At 41.4% G+C, this 14,552-nt stretch overlaps 1 protein-coding gene across 10 annotated transcripts in view; it reads left to right on the plus strand.

Moving 5' to 3' along the window:
* The window catches only part of LOC116700308 (unconventional myosin-XVIIIa), a 65,179-nt gene extending 52,754 nt beyond the window's left edge, over positions 1-12,425 (plus strand). For 6 of the 10 annotated variants that reach the window (XM_032533390.1, XM_032533391.1, XM_032533386.1 and 3 more), the window contains 6 exons: positions 467-652; positions 751-890; positions 1,567-1,611; positions 6,194-6,316; positions 6,881-8,288; positions 10,354-12,425. In XM_032533390.1, coding sequence (XP_032389281.1) covers positions 467-652; positions 751-890; positions 1,567-1,611; positions 6,194-6,316; positions 6,881-8,273 — 1,887 coding nt within the window. In that variant the 3' untranslated portion in view covers positions 8,274-8,288; positions 10,354-12,425. The remainder of the gene's footprint in view (positions 1-466; positions 653-750; positions 891-1,566; positions 1,612-6,193; positions 6,317-6,880; positions 8,289-10,353) is intronic. The other 4 variants (XM_032533395.1, XM_032533389.1, XM_032533393.1 and 1 more) reach the window with 3 other exon arrangements.
* Positions 12,426-14,552: the final 2,127 nt, after the last annotated feature.

Genomic DNA, 14,552 nt, shown 5'->3' on the forward strand with positions numbered 1-14,552 from the left:
CTTTGAGAAAATGAAAGCTCAGATGGGCCAATCTGGAAGGTTACCTCCCCTTTCTCTGCTTTGCTCACCCTGAAAATTTGCCCCACCCATGAGAGAGAGACATCACAGCTATCAAACGAGCAAAGTGGCAGTTGGTCAAGGCTACACCTCCACCTTGTCAGCCCCCCCCCTCAAAAGCTACAGACTCAGAAATGGCACATACTAAGGAAAGCTCATTGTGGGACTGGCTCTAGTGGCAGTAATTCTGCACCAAGGCTGAATTTTGGGAAAGAGACTTCAGATACAGTATTAGGGGACCACTAAGGTCTACATAAAAGCATCCAAAGAGCACCATGTCACTGGACCTTTAAGGATCAAACGTTTAAGAGTAAATACAGAACAAAGGAGATCATTGTATCACAAGAGTTGTTCACTTGTCCACTTTTGTAAGAACAAGTTCTCTCACTTCACCTCAAATCCTCTCCAGAGCCTGGTGGGTCGTCTGAAGGAGAACCTCGAAAAGTTGACAGAGGAGAGAAACCAACGCATTGATGCAGAAAACCGGGAGAAGGACCAGAATAAGCGAATGCAGAGGCAGATAAGAGACATGAAAGAAGAAATGGGAGAGCTGTCCAAGAAGGAGGCCGAGGCCAGCCGGAAGAAGCATGAATTGGTAAGGCTTTGAGTGCTGGGAGACTTGATAAGATTCACTGGGAGTTCACACTAGAGGAGGTAACACGTGCTTCTGCTATGCTGGGATCCTTTCACCAGGAAATGGACATCGCGAGCTTAGAGGCGGCAAATCAGAGTTTACAAGTGGACATCAAGCTGGCCTTCAAGAGGATAGGAGACCTGCAGGCCGCCATAGAGGACGAGATGGAGAGTGATGACAATGATGACTTAATCAACAGGTACAGCGCAGCTTTAACCTTCTCTGAAGAAAGATATAATTGCCTTTGCTTCAGTAGATCTGTAAAATGGGCTTGGCACATCAGGCGAAACTGTGCTGTAGCTAGAGGCCTGAGTACCAGCGCAAGTTATATTGCTGCACAAAACTTAGAAAATGAGAGCTGCTAGTTTTTTTTAAGTGGCCTGTCAATCTAAACTTGCGTCTTTTCATTCTCTATTTCCCACATCTTCCGACATCAATTTCTCCCTAACCTCCTTAGTACTCTGTGAGTCGTGTTACACTTTGTGTCTTCTCCAAATACACACGGTTCATTCGGCTCCCTGCTTCAAATCCTTTCTCTTTTGCGCAGGTTCCCCCTGTTTGGTAACTTATTCCCTCTTTGCAGAGGGTTTGAGGTTATACTAGCTCTGAGCCCACTGTGCTAAACACTGACTGCAGTAATACAGGCCTTTAAAAAGGAAGACATTACACACAACACCTTTGTTTGAGATGAGGCCGGCTACAGCATGAGTTGATTTACCGAGTCAGTGCTTTACAATAGTTATTTTATGTGACTGTGTAAGTGTAAAACTCTTTATTTGCTGTTATCTCAGTCTGTCCGCTTTTTGCACTGTATGTGTCTCACCTTGTCTTTTTTTCCTTGTAACCCCTTTTGGTGTTTTCCACACTTCTGGCAGTCTGCAAGACACGGTGACAAAATATCAGAAAAGAAAGAACAAAACGTGAGAACGGAAAATGCATCCTTTGTTTCTGTCATTTTGTTTTTTTGCACGTTTTTCTTTCTCACCCGTTTCAACCACGAGAGAGAATAATGCAGTATTCCTTATCATCTCGGTTTGTGTTGTTCACAATAACACTGTGAGGAGAAGTCATTTATAAAAAAGAATGGAAAGCTGTGTCTGTGGCGCACATCTCTGATAAAAGCTCGGCTTCAAGGATGGCCCCGGTGTTTCTTTTAGTTTTGTTTTATTTTGTGCCAAGTGTCCGGAGGTGTCTGTACACATAAGTTGGAGATTCCAGGGCTTGCTTTTCTACCGTCAAACATCAAGAAGTTATATGAAAAATCTGATGGCACACAGAATACTGGCAGAATGTAAACTACAATGGCAAAAACACTCAAAATGACACCGGCATTCTCCTTAAAGCCAGTCTCACTGCTATAGAAAATATGAATAAAAAACAGCAAAGTGTTACAGACCTGTGGTAATACTGCATCATTGTCCACATGAATATGTTTTTTGCATGAGACATTTGCAGCCTCATCATACACCTTCATCATGAATTAATTTGTGTCTTGGCTTAAAGCTGTTTTGCACTAAACTCCGCTGATTCTTACCCGTCGTCTGCTCCTTTGATGGTTTTTCAAAGCACATGCAACCACACGCCACATCTCTCTGAGATTGTATAGGGAATGCACTGTGCATTATCTTCACTTTGTATGTCCCTTTAAAAAATATAACATGTAAGCAAATTTCCAATATTAGTTGTCTGACAGTTTAGAAAAAAAATGGTTGAAAACAAACTAAAAATATAAATATACATATGCATTTGGACAAATTTGGGCATACTGTATGCTTTAACAAAGAATAGGACTAAACATGCTATGCATTTTCACGTAACTGTGATGCTTGTGACTGTGAAATGATTGCAACACCTTGTCTGTCCACGGCTGCCCAGTCAGCAAGTGATGCATGATGGTGATGGCTACTGAAATGTTTTCACCCATACGCTGTTGATTTCCACGCATGCAGGTACTCCACTAATTCAATTTCATTGCATTGTGTTGAGAACCATTTAACTTGAAATCCAAATGTTCACCTTGCTTGCTTGTAAAATGCGTAGTCATTGATTGTGAACCCTAATGATATTCTTTTGACTGACTGAATCCCTTTTTCTTTCAGTTTTCATACAGCGAAAGAAATTCTTGTGGCATGTTAAATAATTTAAACCTTCATCAGAGCATAGCAAATAAATGTAGTCTTCAGTTTGTAGCGGATATACCCATCCATAATTTCCCGCTTTATCCTCTGATTGCTTCTTCAGAGAGACATGGCGTCACACTCTTTATATGCTTTTTTTTTTTTGTTATCCATTTTTCATCAGACAACCCGTGTGTATCAGTGCTTTTCTTTTTGTGCAACTCTAGGAAAAGAGCAATGATTTTTTTCCGTGTTTACTTAATTGCATTTTTCCCTCCTTCGACATCGTTGCATTAGCAGCATGGATGAACAATAACTGAGGAGGTGATTTTTCTTATAATTATGAAGTGGATTTTCCAGATGATTTACATTACTATTCAGTATTTTTGTAGTCAATGCTTCAAAACAGAGGTTACAATAGCGGGATTATTAATATTGTAGGGGGAGATAATGGAAGTTGAATTAGCGTTTTTCAAGCTGGACTTCCATTACAGACTGCAGCAGGCTATATTAAAGGGGTTGCATATAACGTAGGACTGTGCAGTTCAAAGGGCTTCCATCAATATGGATTGACTGGAATTGTTTTTTCATCAATATATAATTAGCTTATTAGTTAGTTACCTTTTAAACATGGTGTTGGCACCACGAGTGCTTAAGTGATAGAACCAAGCCATACGAGATTTGATGCTGAGTCTGAGTATTTGTGACAAAGATTTACAGCAAGTGCAGGCCAATTGTCAGAAGCTATTAATGTTCACTTCTAAATTCTTGGGGCTTGTTTGTATCTACGAGCCTCAGGACTGGTTAGCTAGTAGTGTGGGGCCAAGGACAAATCGTTTGTGACACCATTTGCACAGCACTCAATTGCAAGCCACCTTTTATTTTGTGTGTGTGTGTGTGTGCGTGCGTGTGAATGTGTTTGTGTGTGTGTGTGTGTGTGTGCGCGTGTTGGAAAGAGGTGGAAATAGGGAGATAATTTTGTTGTGGGCTGGTTTCAGTATTTTGTTGTGTGATATATCATGTTGAAAAAGTCACAGTATCACAGCGATGACAAATGGGCAGCATGTGTAATCAACTTTCTAGTATTAATGAACCTATTATCTTGTTTTGGTGGGCGTTTATCACTTGTATTTAGCATGCAGTAAAGAAGAGAGGCAGTGGAAAATAAAGGGATGGTATAACAGCTGAACTTGGACTCACAATCTTAGCTCGCCACCTCTTGAGGCGCCTCTCAAACTCTGAAATTAGGAGGTTTTCCTGTAGAAAATAACATAGTCAGGCCCTTTAGTCTCTCTGGGATCATCATTACCTTCCACCCAGAAAGCCTGGCTCCATATGGTGGATGATGAGAAAGTTAAATGTGTTAATGCTCTTAGAAATCTTGAAAGCCTCAATAGCATTCAGTCCAAGAATCTGAGCTCTGTGCTCACTCCCTCACGATAGTCACACACCACCGGCGCCGACACCACCTCTCTTGTGTAAAAAAAACAACTAAACCTAGCTTTTAGGCAGACCACCAAAAAAATAGAAGGGAGCTGAAGGGACACTTTGTTCTCTGAGGAAACATGACTGAATCTGTGACACAAAGCTTGATGACAAAGGAAATGGTACGCTGTTCACTGGGAGACCTACATAGATGGATATGTGGTACGTGGACAAATGATAGAGCTTGGCAGTCTGGCTGTCATCTCACACCTCTTTGAATATTGCGTTTGCTCCTTATAAATATTTTTTTCCAAGTTTTTGAAACATGATTCAAGGCTCAGATGGATAAGCTAGTCCGAGAATACAAATCTGGAATTGAAAATTGCAACTCATCATTGCCACTATTTGCCCTGCTACAGTGTGTTTAATATACAGTATGCTGTCCTGCTCTGAAACCAAAAAGTATATATATATATATATATACTGTATATATAATGGTAAATGTAATTTTCTCTGACAGAGTTCACCCGAGCAACACATGTCAAATGTAGTTTAGGCCTGTGCGAACCTATGTATCTCTGTGAATGTTTTCACACAACATGTAGGCAAGGAAACAGTGTGTGCTCAAATAAATGGAGGATTCTTCATTAAATTCAGCTCCCCAATACATTTCAACCACGATGACAGTTTTGCCTTAGATGCCATGCCACTCTACCCTCCTTTTCCTCACCATTTCTCGTCACGTTAGCCTTCTAAGACAACCGGATACATAATTCAAAAAATCTACCGTGTATTTGGAATGAATGAGGATTGACCTTATCCAGGTGGGATCTGCAGAGCTTTTTCATTTGGGATCCACAGGTCTCTGTATATTGATTGTCATGTCAGGCAAAGGGCCACAGGGCTGTCTTCTGGCTCCACTCCAATAACAATCACCAGGAGCAGGTGACATGCCACCCAGATGCTAGCAGCCCAGAACCAGCTAATTATGCCTCCAATAGCTATCTATATTCTGCCTAGATCACTCATCCACAACTGAAAACACAAAAACATTATTATCATTATCATTATCATTATTATTATTATTATTATTAATATTGTATCACATAATCATGCTTAACCGTGGCCTGTCTGGATTGTCTTGCATCATCATTACCATTAATTCTCTCCGTGCCAGGAGGCACACAAGGCTTGGACATCACTCCTCCACTGGGTTCGGTTTGCAGCTGCACGTCGTGCTGTGTTCCACATGTTCCAGCTTGCACCGTTACGTTCCAGTTCCACCATTCGCCGCCAAGTTGTTTTTGGGCGGCCTTGGTCGTCTTGCAATATGATGTCCGTTGTTTCTGTAACAGGCTTGTTTTCCGGGAGTAGGTTGTTAGCCTTCTGCCCAACCCCCAAGCTTGGAGGGCCAGTGGTTTTCTGTCAGGGTGTCCTTCCCTTAGACTGCGTTGGTCCACGACACCATACAGTGTAACCCCCCATCCGCCACCCGGGGGGACGCGCCTCATACGCCGTGCAGTCCCAGTGCGAGGCTTTCTTGCATCATACTGACCTTTAAATATAATAAGAAAAATAATACAATTATTACATGACTAACAAATGGTGATGTGTGAAAACTAATAATTATTTTTTCCTGTGTAGTTCCTGCGAGGGTAGACTGCATATAATATTCACAACACAAGTCATTTAGTCTCATTTCTTGTCAGTAAATCTACTTAAATTGATTGTGAACTGTTGTACAAGGCAGATTAAGGCACTTTATTTCAATAGTATCATGAATCTCAGAGGGGATTTAAGAAAATTGTTAAAGGAGGTTGATTTGAGTTAAAAACAAGTGGAATTACCTCACTTGATTGCAAGATTGTTGCACTCAAAGATGTAAAAAGGACTTGTTAAGATGACTATCTTTGGTGTTGTGTGTTAAAGTCAAAAGTCTAGCTGATTCTTTTTTTCACAGGGGGGATGAGACGGAAACAGATTCCGAGGTGGAGGACCGGGTGGATGGAGTTAAGTCTTGGCTCTCGAAGAACAAAGGCTCCACCAAGACCCTGTCAGATGAGGGAAGTCTGAAGAGCACCAGGTTAGTGCCCACATCCTTGTGCATCATGACAGATAACCATGTACATCCCTGTGGTATCGCAGTGATAAAGGTTCCCACATTCCCATCCGTAAAAAAAGGCCCAGAATTACCTGGGGCAGTTTGCAACAGATGGACGTGTATTTCATGTGATTAAAGGTGTCATCTCTCTCTCCCGGTAATCTGTCTAATGACAGTAGGCGGAACAGGGAAGAGGCTGCTGTCGTATTTATTGACGTGGCCCGTGGCCAGTTGGCACGCCTGCTTAATGAGGCCTATGCCACAGTTAGATAGATCTCCTCAATGGTTGACGTCCTCCCTTTCTACAGTGTATACTGTAAATAACAGCAATAGACTTTTGACTGGTCCCAAGGACATAATGAAATAGACAAATATAATAGTCTGCCACGGTTCCAAAAGTCTCAGTTACCACATAAAGTATTGCGTTGCAGCCTAAAGTTGCCATTAAAAATTTATTTTTTAAGTACAATATGTGGAGATCTGATTTCTTTTCTTTTTGTCTTCTGTTGGTTGTCTCTGATGTCCATTTTTAATGTTACCCTTTAGATATTCTGCAAATGCAGATAGCAAGGAGGTAAAAGAAGGTAAGGAGAAGATGAATGACGGCAGTAAAGACGTGAAAGAGGTAGAGCAGAACAGATCAGTGTCTGTCATGAGTTCCTTAAGCTACAGAAAGCGATCCAACCTGAAAGACTCCATAGGGGGGACAGGTGATGAGAGCTCCTTGTTCAGCACTCTCAAAGAACAGCCTGACACACCAGACCAGGCCTCTATTCGCAAAGCCAAGTCGAAGTCTGGAGGGCTTCAGGAGGATTGGAAGAAGAGCCAATCACAGGACGACTTAGACGACAAAGGCTCAGTCATCTCCTTGGCCTATTCTGAAGCTACCAGCAGGGCCAGAAAGGGCCTGGAGTCTCGCTGGACCTCCCGCAGCAGCCCTGAGTTTGATAAGGACTCCATGGTGTCCTCTGTGGCTCCGAGCAGGATGTCCACCAGGAGGGGCATGTTGGACATGGATGATGACGATAAGTCGACCATCAGCAGCGTGAGCCACTCCAACCCACGCTCACTGCATCGTAGCAGCTCTTGGAAAGAGGACAAACGCAGTGGCTCACGCCTTTCCCTTGCCCGCAGCTGCGGCCTTAGTGAATTTGGCCTGCGTGTAGACGATGACGACGATGATGATCGTAGTGTGGCTTTTACTGAAGGTGGGACTTCATCTTTCAGTCCCCCCTCCCGGAGCTTTTCTACCCCAGCCCAGCCACGCTCCTCAGATGGCACTCTGCCAGACACATCTGACGTTAAAACAGTCACCCACCGCAACTACTTGGACCCTGACTTGGAGGCTGCCATCAATGAGGTGCTGAGCTTCAAACCCATTAAGTTCAAGCGCAGTAAACTCGATGAGTCTAGTGGTGAGGAAGAGGATGAAAAGAAGGGGCCAGGAAGCGAGGACAGTAGGAAGAGAGGAGAAGACGAGGGGCTCGGCTGCAGCACATCCAGCCTGCGTCGCTCTGCATCCGGCTCTGCTCTGGACTACAGCCATCGGCCATCCAGCACCCTGAGTACCAGCAGCTCCCGCAGTCGGAAAGAGAAAAAAAGCAAAGTCTCTCTTTCCGACGACTCCTCCTCAGACGATCATCACAGCAGAAAGAGCTCACGGGGGAAGAAGGGCAAGAAGTCCAAGAAGAGATCTAAGAAGAAGCAAAGCGAGTCCGAGGATTCCTCTTCTTCCTCAAAGTCGTCCGAGTCCTCTTCCTCCGACTCGACCATCTCCTACCGCAGCTCCAGCAGTGTTAAAAGGGCCCCGAAACAACTATCTGATGATGATGATGAGCCTGCAGGGCGTGGGCCATCTAGCAAGATGGAAACCAAGAAGAAGCAGAAGAAGATCGATAGCTTGGTGATGAAGTACCGCTACAAGCCTGACAGCGACTGAGGCCGACAGTGGAAGGTGATGCTTGGTGTGATAATAACCCAGGAGCCTGGCATAACCAACACTGATTTGGGATCTTTCACTGAATGTACTAACTGAGTTTGCCATGTGTGACTGTTTTGTAATTTTTTTGACTCTGATACACTAATGCTGACTTCTAGATAAACCCTAGCTACGTGTTTCGAAGGTCACATTGTCCAATTAGTGCATGCCACTGTTTGTTTTCCTCCGCTCCTGCCAACAGTTGTCCTCATTTAAGACGATCACCAATTTACTGCAGCACACTGAAGTTAGTCCTCTAGTTTGCCTAACTGACAGTCACTTAAGTTTTATATTTCTATGTCATTATAAATAGCTGCAGATACATTTAATCGAGAGGTGTACTGTACTCCGCCACTGCGATTCCTTAACGATAATTTTCACTTTGTGTTTGTCTATCAGAAGCAGTGCACTGAAATACTCAGACATACTACTGTTGTAAAGCAGTGTTAGTTTCCTGTTTCCATTTTGCAAAGATGGATTGCACCGTTTCTCTTTAAGTTGTTTTTGATGCTTTTATAATGACATAGTGTTGAGAGAGGCTAGATGGCTGTGGCTGTTCTTAAAGCACAAACAGATGTTGGCAATTAGGCAAAACCTAAATGACAATTTCTTTCTCCTTTAACATGTTAACTGACAAGAGTTCAAAGATGTGTGACACGACTGTTGATAGGACTTGATGTGACTACTTGGCATTACAATTAAAACACTACGTTTAGCTCTATGCTTCAAAAGCCTATCTATTTTGAGAGTAATTTTACTGACAGTTCGAGCATCTCTGCCTCCTGTGTGAATTTGAAAAATGCACGTCAGCGGCATTTTCTTTTTTTTTCTTTGTCCTTGAACTTGTTTGCCTCTCTAGTCAGTTAACACTGTCTCTTTCTATCTATTAAATCACCGTAGGGCAAATTAAGACCGTTTAGGTGGACTGAATATCGTACTGGCACATACATGGCCATACCTGGTCATGTCAACAACATAATGATAATAATGTTTTCATGATCGTACAAAATTACAGTTTATGACTCAAAACAGTGTTTTAGTTTGGAGTCACTGTTTCTTTTCTTTTCTTTGTTTTCTTTTCTTTCTCTGTGTGTTCAAAATTGAATCTGTAACACCACTAGAGAGCTCCCACACTACCACTTTGCCAAGATCACTGTGCAGCAACAGCTAAACCCAAAAAATGATTACAACGCCTCCTTAAAACAAAGTGTTACTTTCACTGTAGACAAACACGCCTGTAAGTAATTTCAGTTCTCATTCATAGCGCTCGTTTTCATGTCTTAAAAAATGGGAAACGTCATGCTTGTTTTGACTAATTAAACATCTTGAAACACCGACATGCAGCAGTTTTTATGGCAAGGCTGGACCATTGGGTAATTAACCCTTTTTCAAATATGTAATCCTTCAAAATAAATTGCTATTGTATTGTGGATAATTGCAAATAGAGTGTATAGAAAATAAATACAGAGAATAGAATACAGTTCAGCTTGGTCACTGTTGGTGTTATTGTGCTGAAAGGACATGTTTCAGTTGTTTGTGCATGTATTAAAGGACAGTGGTCATGGCAGTGTGGATATAGTAAAGATCTACAGTTGGTATTCAAGTAATACACTGAGTGCTTGTCATGCCATATGTTGTCATGACAGCATAATCAAAGAATGGAAAGCCATTCTTTTTAAATGCCCTTTAATATGTTTGGTTGATAATGGCACCGGACATTTACCTTATGAAGTGCAAAGAGTAATTACTAAAATAATAAAATTAAAAATCTTTGTGATGCATGTTTACTATGTGCTAATGACATTTTTTAAAAACAACCATGGTAACAATGGGCACATATGCTATGCACACCTCAGGGGATGTGTTGTTTACTGCCTGGGGAAGAGTGTAATCTTGCAGCCTAAATTGCTTGTGGTTTTCCATGCCATATTTTTACAACAGCTCCCCCCCCCCCCTTCTCTACACCTTTCAGTTTTGTTTCTACTGTAAGTAGCCAAGTAATGATATAATGGTGTGTCTGTGTGTGTGTTGACCCCTATAGCCCTTCTGTGTGCCGCAGACACCAGAGTCACGGCAGGTCTGACGAAGAGGATGAGGGGGACAGAGACTCCAGCAGGCAGTCGCTGAGACAGAGCGACAGCGAAGGAACATTGGCAGAGAGCGCATCGTAACCAAAACCCGGGTCACCTCGTGTTTTCAGTGACATCCGACACACAGGAGGGACACAATCCTTTCCACACAACTTTACCACAACTTTTCAGCCAGCAGGAGAGCTGCATGGACAGAGAAAGAACACTGTTTTAAGATTTTTTTTAATCATATTTCACTTATTATGGCACACTAATTCACATCATAAATTGATGTTGCTTCTATGGTAAATAAGTGCTTTTTTTCTGTTTTATTTAACACAACATATTGAATAAGGTAGTTAATACAGAATAGGGAAGTTGAGCACTATCAAAAGAACTTCTGCTTTATTTATAAGAGCTGCTTTTCAGGCAAATTTAAGCTGTCCTCTGCACTCTCTTCTGACTATTCAGATAGCTTTGCCAGGAGGATTTAGATAAGCCAGCTCTGGCTACATTTCTCCAAGAAGTTCTGACCAGCCATTAAGACCGCTCTTATCTCTTCCCCATTAATGTGGACGAGCGCGTTGGGAGGAATTAACCCATTTTGAATTAATTATCTTGCTGTACGTTTACATGTGGCGCTTGTTCCAAGTTGAGATATCCATCATTTGAACAAAGTGATGCTAGGCTATGATTGCTGACATCAAATTAAAACTGATTTCGGAAAATACATTTCTATTTGAACTAAGCTGTTAGATATAATGCATATGTTTGAGCATGGATTTAAAGCAACGTCTGTTCTAAATGTGTATAAATAATATACATAGATACATTATATCATATGTGGAATCCAAGCCTTTACATTAAGTCTTTTATTAAGATAAGGTTTATGTTGTGTCGCTGATTTATTCTTATCTTCTGGCGTTCGTGACGTAATACGTTTGGTTTGGCTTTCTTGAGGCTTAGTCATGCTTTTGTCCACTTGTGTCATATGTATTAAGGATCAAAGGATTGCATTTCCTTGCTATTATACGGAAGCTTTCTGTAGAGCCTTTGAGGCCTTGCAGATGCAGAAATGCAGAGATGTGTGGTGTTTTTTAGGATGCACAAACACTGGATTTCTACTGCATATCATGAATTAAAGCTCCTTCTCATGTTGAATCCTGCAGAATAATATTCCAGTATAATGAACTCTATTTTAATGTTTCAATTGCATTTTGAAGTTACTTGTTAAATGTGCACAGTGCAGATTGTCTTGAACTGAGGGATTTTTTTGGCCATATTGGTAAGCAGAAGCATCATTTTCATCACCACATTGTCCTCTCATTTTTAGGTGCCAAAGACTATGCTCAATAAACTGGTGATATTTTGCAAATATTAAAATTTGGGATTGGGACTTGTAGAGGTTATTTGTGACTGTCATTGAGCGGAACTCATATTTTAATATTGAGTTATTCCCAGGCTGTGTTTTTGAAGGGTTTCCATGTCAGATTCTTGTTTATTTGTATTCCATCTGACATGACTAGACAGCAATGATGCCTGTGTACTCTCTAGTAGACAGTTATAATACTGCCACAAATTCCCCTTAAAATTAAAGCCAGTCTGCTCTTATATGTCAATACCTTTATTTGATTTGTTGCTGTCCAGACACATGAATCTTGCTAGTTATTTCTATATTTGGCCTTACAGAACTATAACAATTTCCTAAGACCTTATGAATTTTAAACTCTATTTAAAATACATGTAGGTAGATTTGAATATAAAAGCATATACAGCATATGTTCATGTGGACTGTCTGCTCATGTGCAAAGAAAAGATTCAAGTGTCTGGATTGTTATTTGCATATCTTCTCAAAAGAGGCTAATCTGCATTTCATGTCTTATTTTCTTTGCTTCGCACATGAATATTAATGTGGATTGCAGGAAACTTTGATGTCAGTGATTCAGAATAGACTGGTTAAATGAAAAAAAAATATTTTAACTGTCATTGCCTCTAAGTTGGAGTTGCTTGGCATTACACAAAATGTTTCAAATGTTTGTTCATACTTTTCATTTTAGCATCTTTTGAAAAGGCTTGTCAATTTTTATTATTGAGCAGATCATTTGTGATAGGAGTGAAGTTTGGATTTCTTTTCCTGGAAATTCTTTTTAGTAAATATATTCAGCTGTTTGTTTACAGAATCAGTGTTTGCTTGCTGTGATTGCAAAGAGATATATTTTGGATGCTTTTTTGTTTCACATTCACCACCTTCAGACAGCTGGAGAAAAGGAGGCAGGATGTTTTTTTTGTTTTTTTTCGCAAAACAAGCCACTGATGTGTTTGATTAATTTTAGCTCATTCACCTCAGAGTAACTTCTCATCATACCCATCCACTTTTCCCACGAGACCACAGAGGAAACAAACAATTCATTGAAATGATTAATTCTGAGCCGTTGGAATACGGAATTGCTCGCACAACCTTGCAACACATGGGTTGTTAAAATGCACAGCTACACAGTTCAAAACCTTGCTTGGGGGGAAAATTCAGGAAGATCAAAAACTGAGAGCAAGCACAGTCTTCCTCCCCGCATCAATCTTTATTTTACCTAGATGAATCTTACAGACATTTAAAAGGATTGATGGTTTTAGATTACCACCTTGGTTGACATTCACACACTGTGTGTTTTGCCCTATTCATCCAACCAATCTCTAGTCCTCAGTCATTCCTGTACACAACCTGTTCTGGCGCTACACTATGTGCCAGGGAGCTTTTGCTGTAATTTCACTTTACTTGAGTGCACCCTCTGGGTGGCTGCATGTTTCTGCTTAAAGGCTTTCCATTGAGTGACAGATTAAATTCTGCTCCTGATTTTAGTTATTTTGGCTCTAACACTGTTTCACAAGCCACTGGAGCAGCAAGTCATTAGCTTGACAAAGCCAAGCAAGTCTGTGTTTACCATGCCACCCTCCCTGTTATTTAGACAGAAGGTTTTGGCCACTGACATTTGCTGCACTGGATGTCTATCCATAGCTAGGGCTACCATATGTAGAATGCCACTAGTCTTAACATTACTGCACATAGGTTTTTTTGCTTATTGAGTAGAGCATCATCATATATTGTTTCCTCATTTCTTTTACTTTTCATTCAGAATATGTCGGAAATTGTGTACTTTTCTTGATATTTTCATGGAAACCACTTGCCTCTTCAAGCTAAATTCTAGGCCAATATGGACAGATATGCACCTTTTAAAAGTACAAAGCAGATGGAGAACAGCCAAACAAAGTCAGAACTGACTCTTAAATCAAATCGTGTGCCGTTTTATTTATTTTTAACATAAGCTGCTCTGTTTGCCAAACAGCTGCACATTTTGACCTTGGTTAGAGGCCACCCTGCCAGGCAGTAAAATATGTGGGGGCAGCAGTTAGGGGGGAAAATGTGTTTATCAGGCATCATCTTCTACTATTAGCGCTCCCAGTTTTCTGCTGGATGCCTGCTGTCAATAAAGCACTGATTGGAGGCACTGGGACACTGCCTGCAGGGACCAGGTGAGGCTGCATTCATTTGCAATTCTGAGATGAAAAGACGCAGCAGTGTGCTGCTTGGGAGCCTCTCTTTGTTTGCACATATCATTTCCACTCTAATGAACACTGCACAGTAGTTGGCCCTTGTAACAAGGCTCAAAGGTAGGCTCAAACATTGTTTACATTTTGCATAGGTCTTTGCTGGTAACTGGGGAACAATAAAAGCACTTTTTTTCTTTCCCTGTACCATAAAGTGAATCAGTTTAAGCACCCACAGCAATGGGAAATCTTTGATTTATTTTGTTTAATGCGACTCCTTATACCTAAGCACAGTTTAAACCTTGAAAAAAAAATTGCTGACATCTTTGGAGGGGAAATGGAAGTGTTGTAATGTCTATCACCAATTTCAGTTGTGGAAATGTCTCTCTATCTCCACTCCACAGTATGCAGGTGGCCAAAGTCTCCTGCTGTGCTCAGAGCTGTTCAGTTCTTAGTGTTCCTGCCAAAGGAGAGTTGCTGCCCCTGTCGTTGGTGTGTGTGTGTGTGTGTGTGTGTGTGTGTGTGTGTGTGTGTGTGTGTGTGTGTGTGTGTGTGTGTGTGTGTGTGTGTGTGTGTGTGTGTGGGAAATGGATGTATGGATGTACTCTACAGCAGTCCACTACATCTGAGG

This window comes from Etheostoma spectabile, chromosome 13 (genome assembly GCF_008692095.1).
Source record: "Etheostoma spectabile isolate EspeVRDwgs_2016 chromosome 13, UIUC_Espe_1.0, whole genome shotgun sequence".
Taxonomy (NCBI): Eukaryota; Metazoa; Chordata; class Actinopteri; order Perciformes; family Percidae; genus Etheostoma; species Etheostoma spectabile.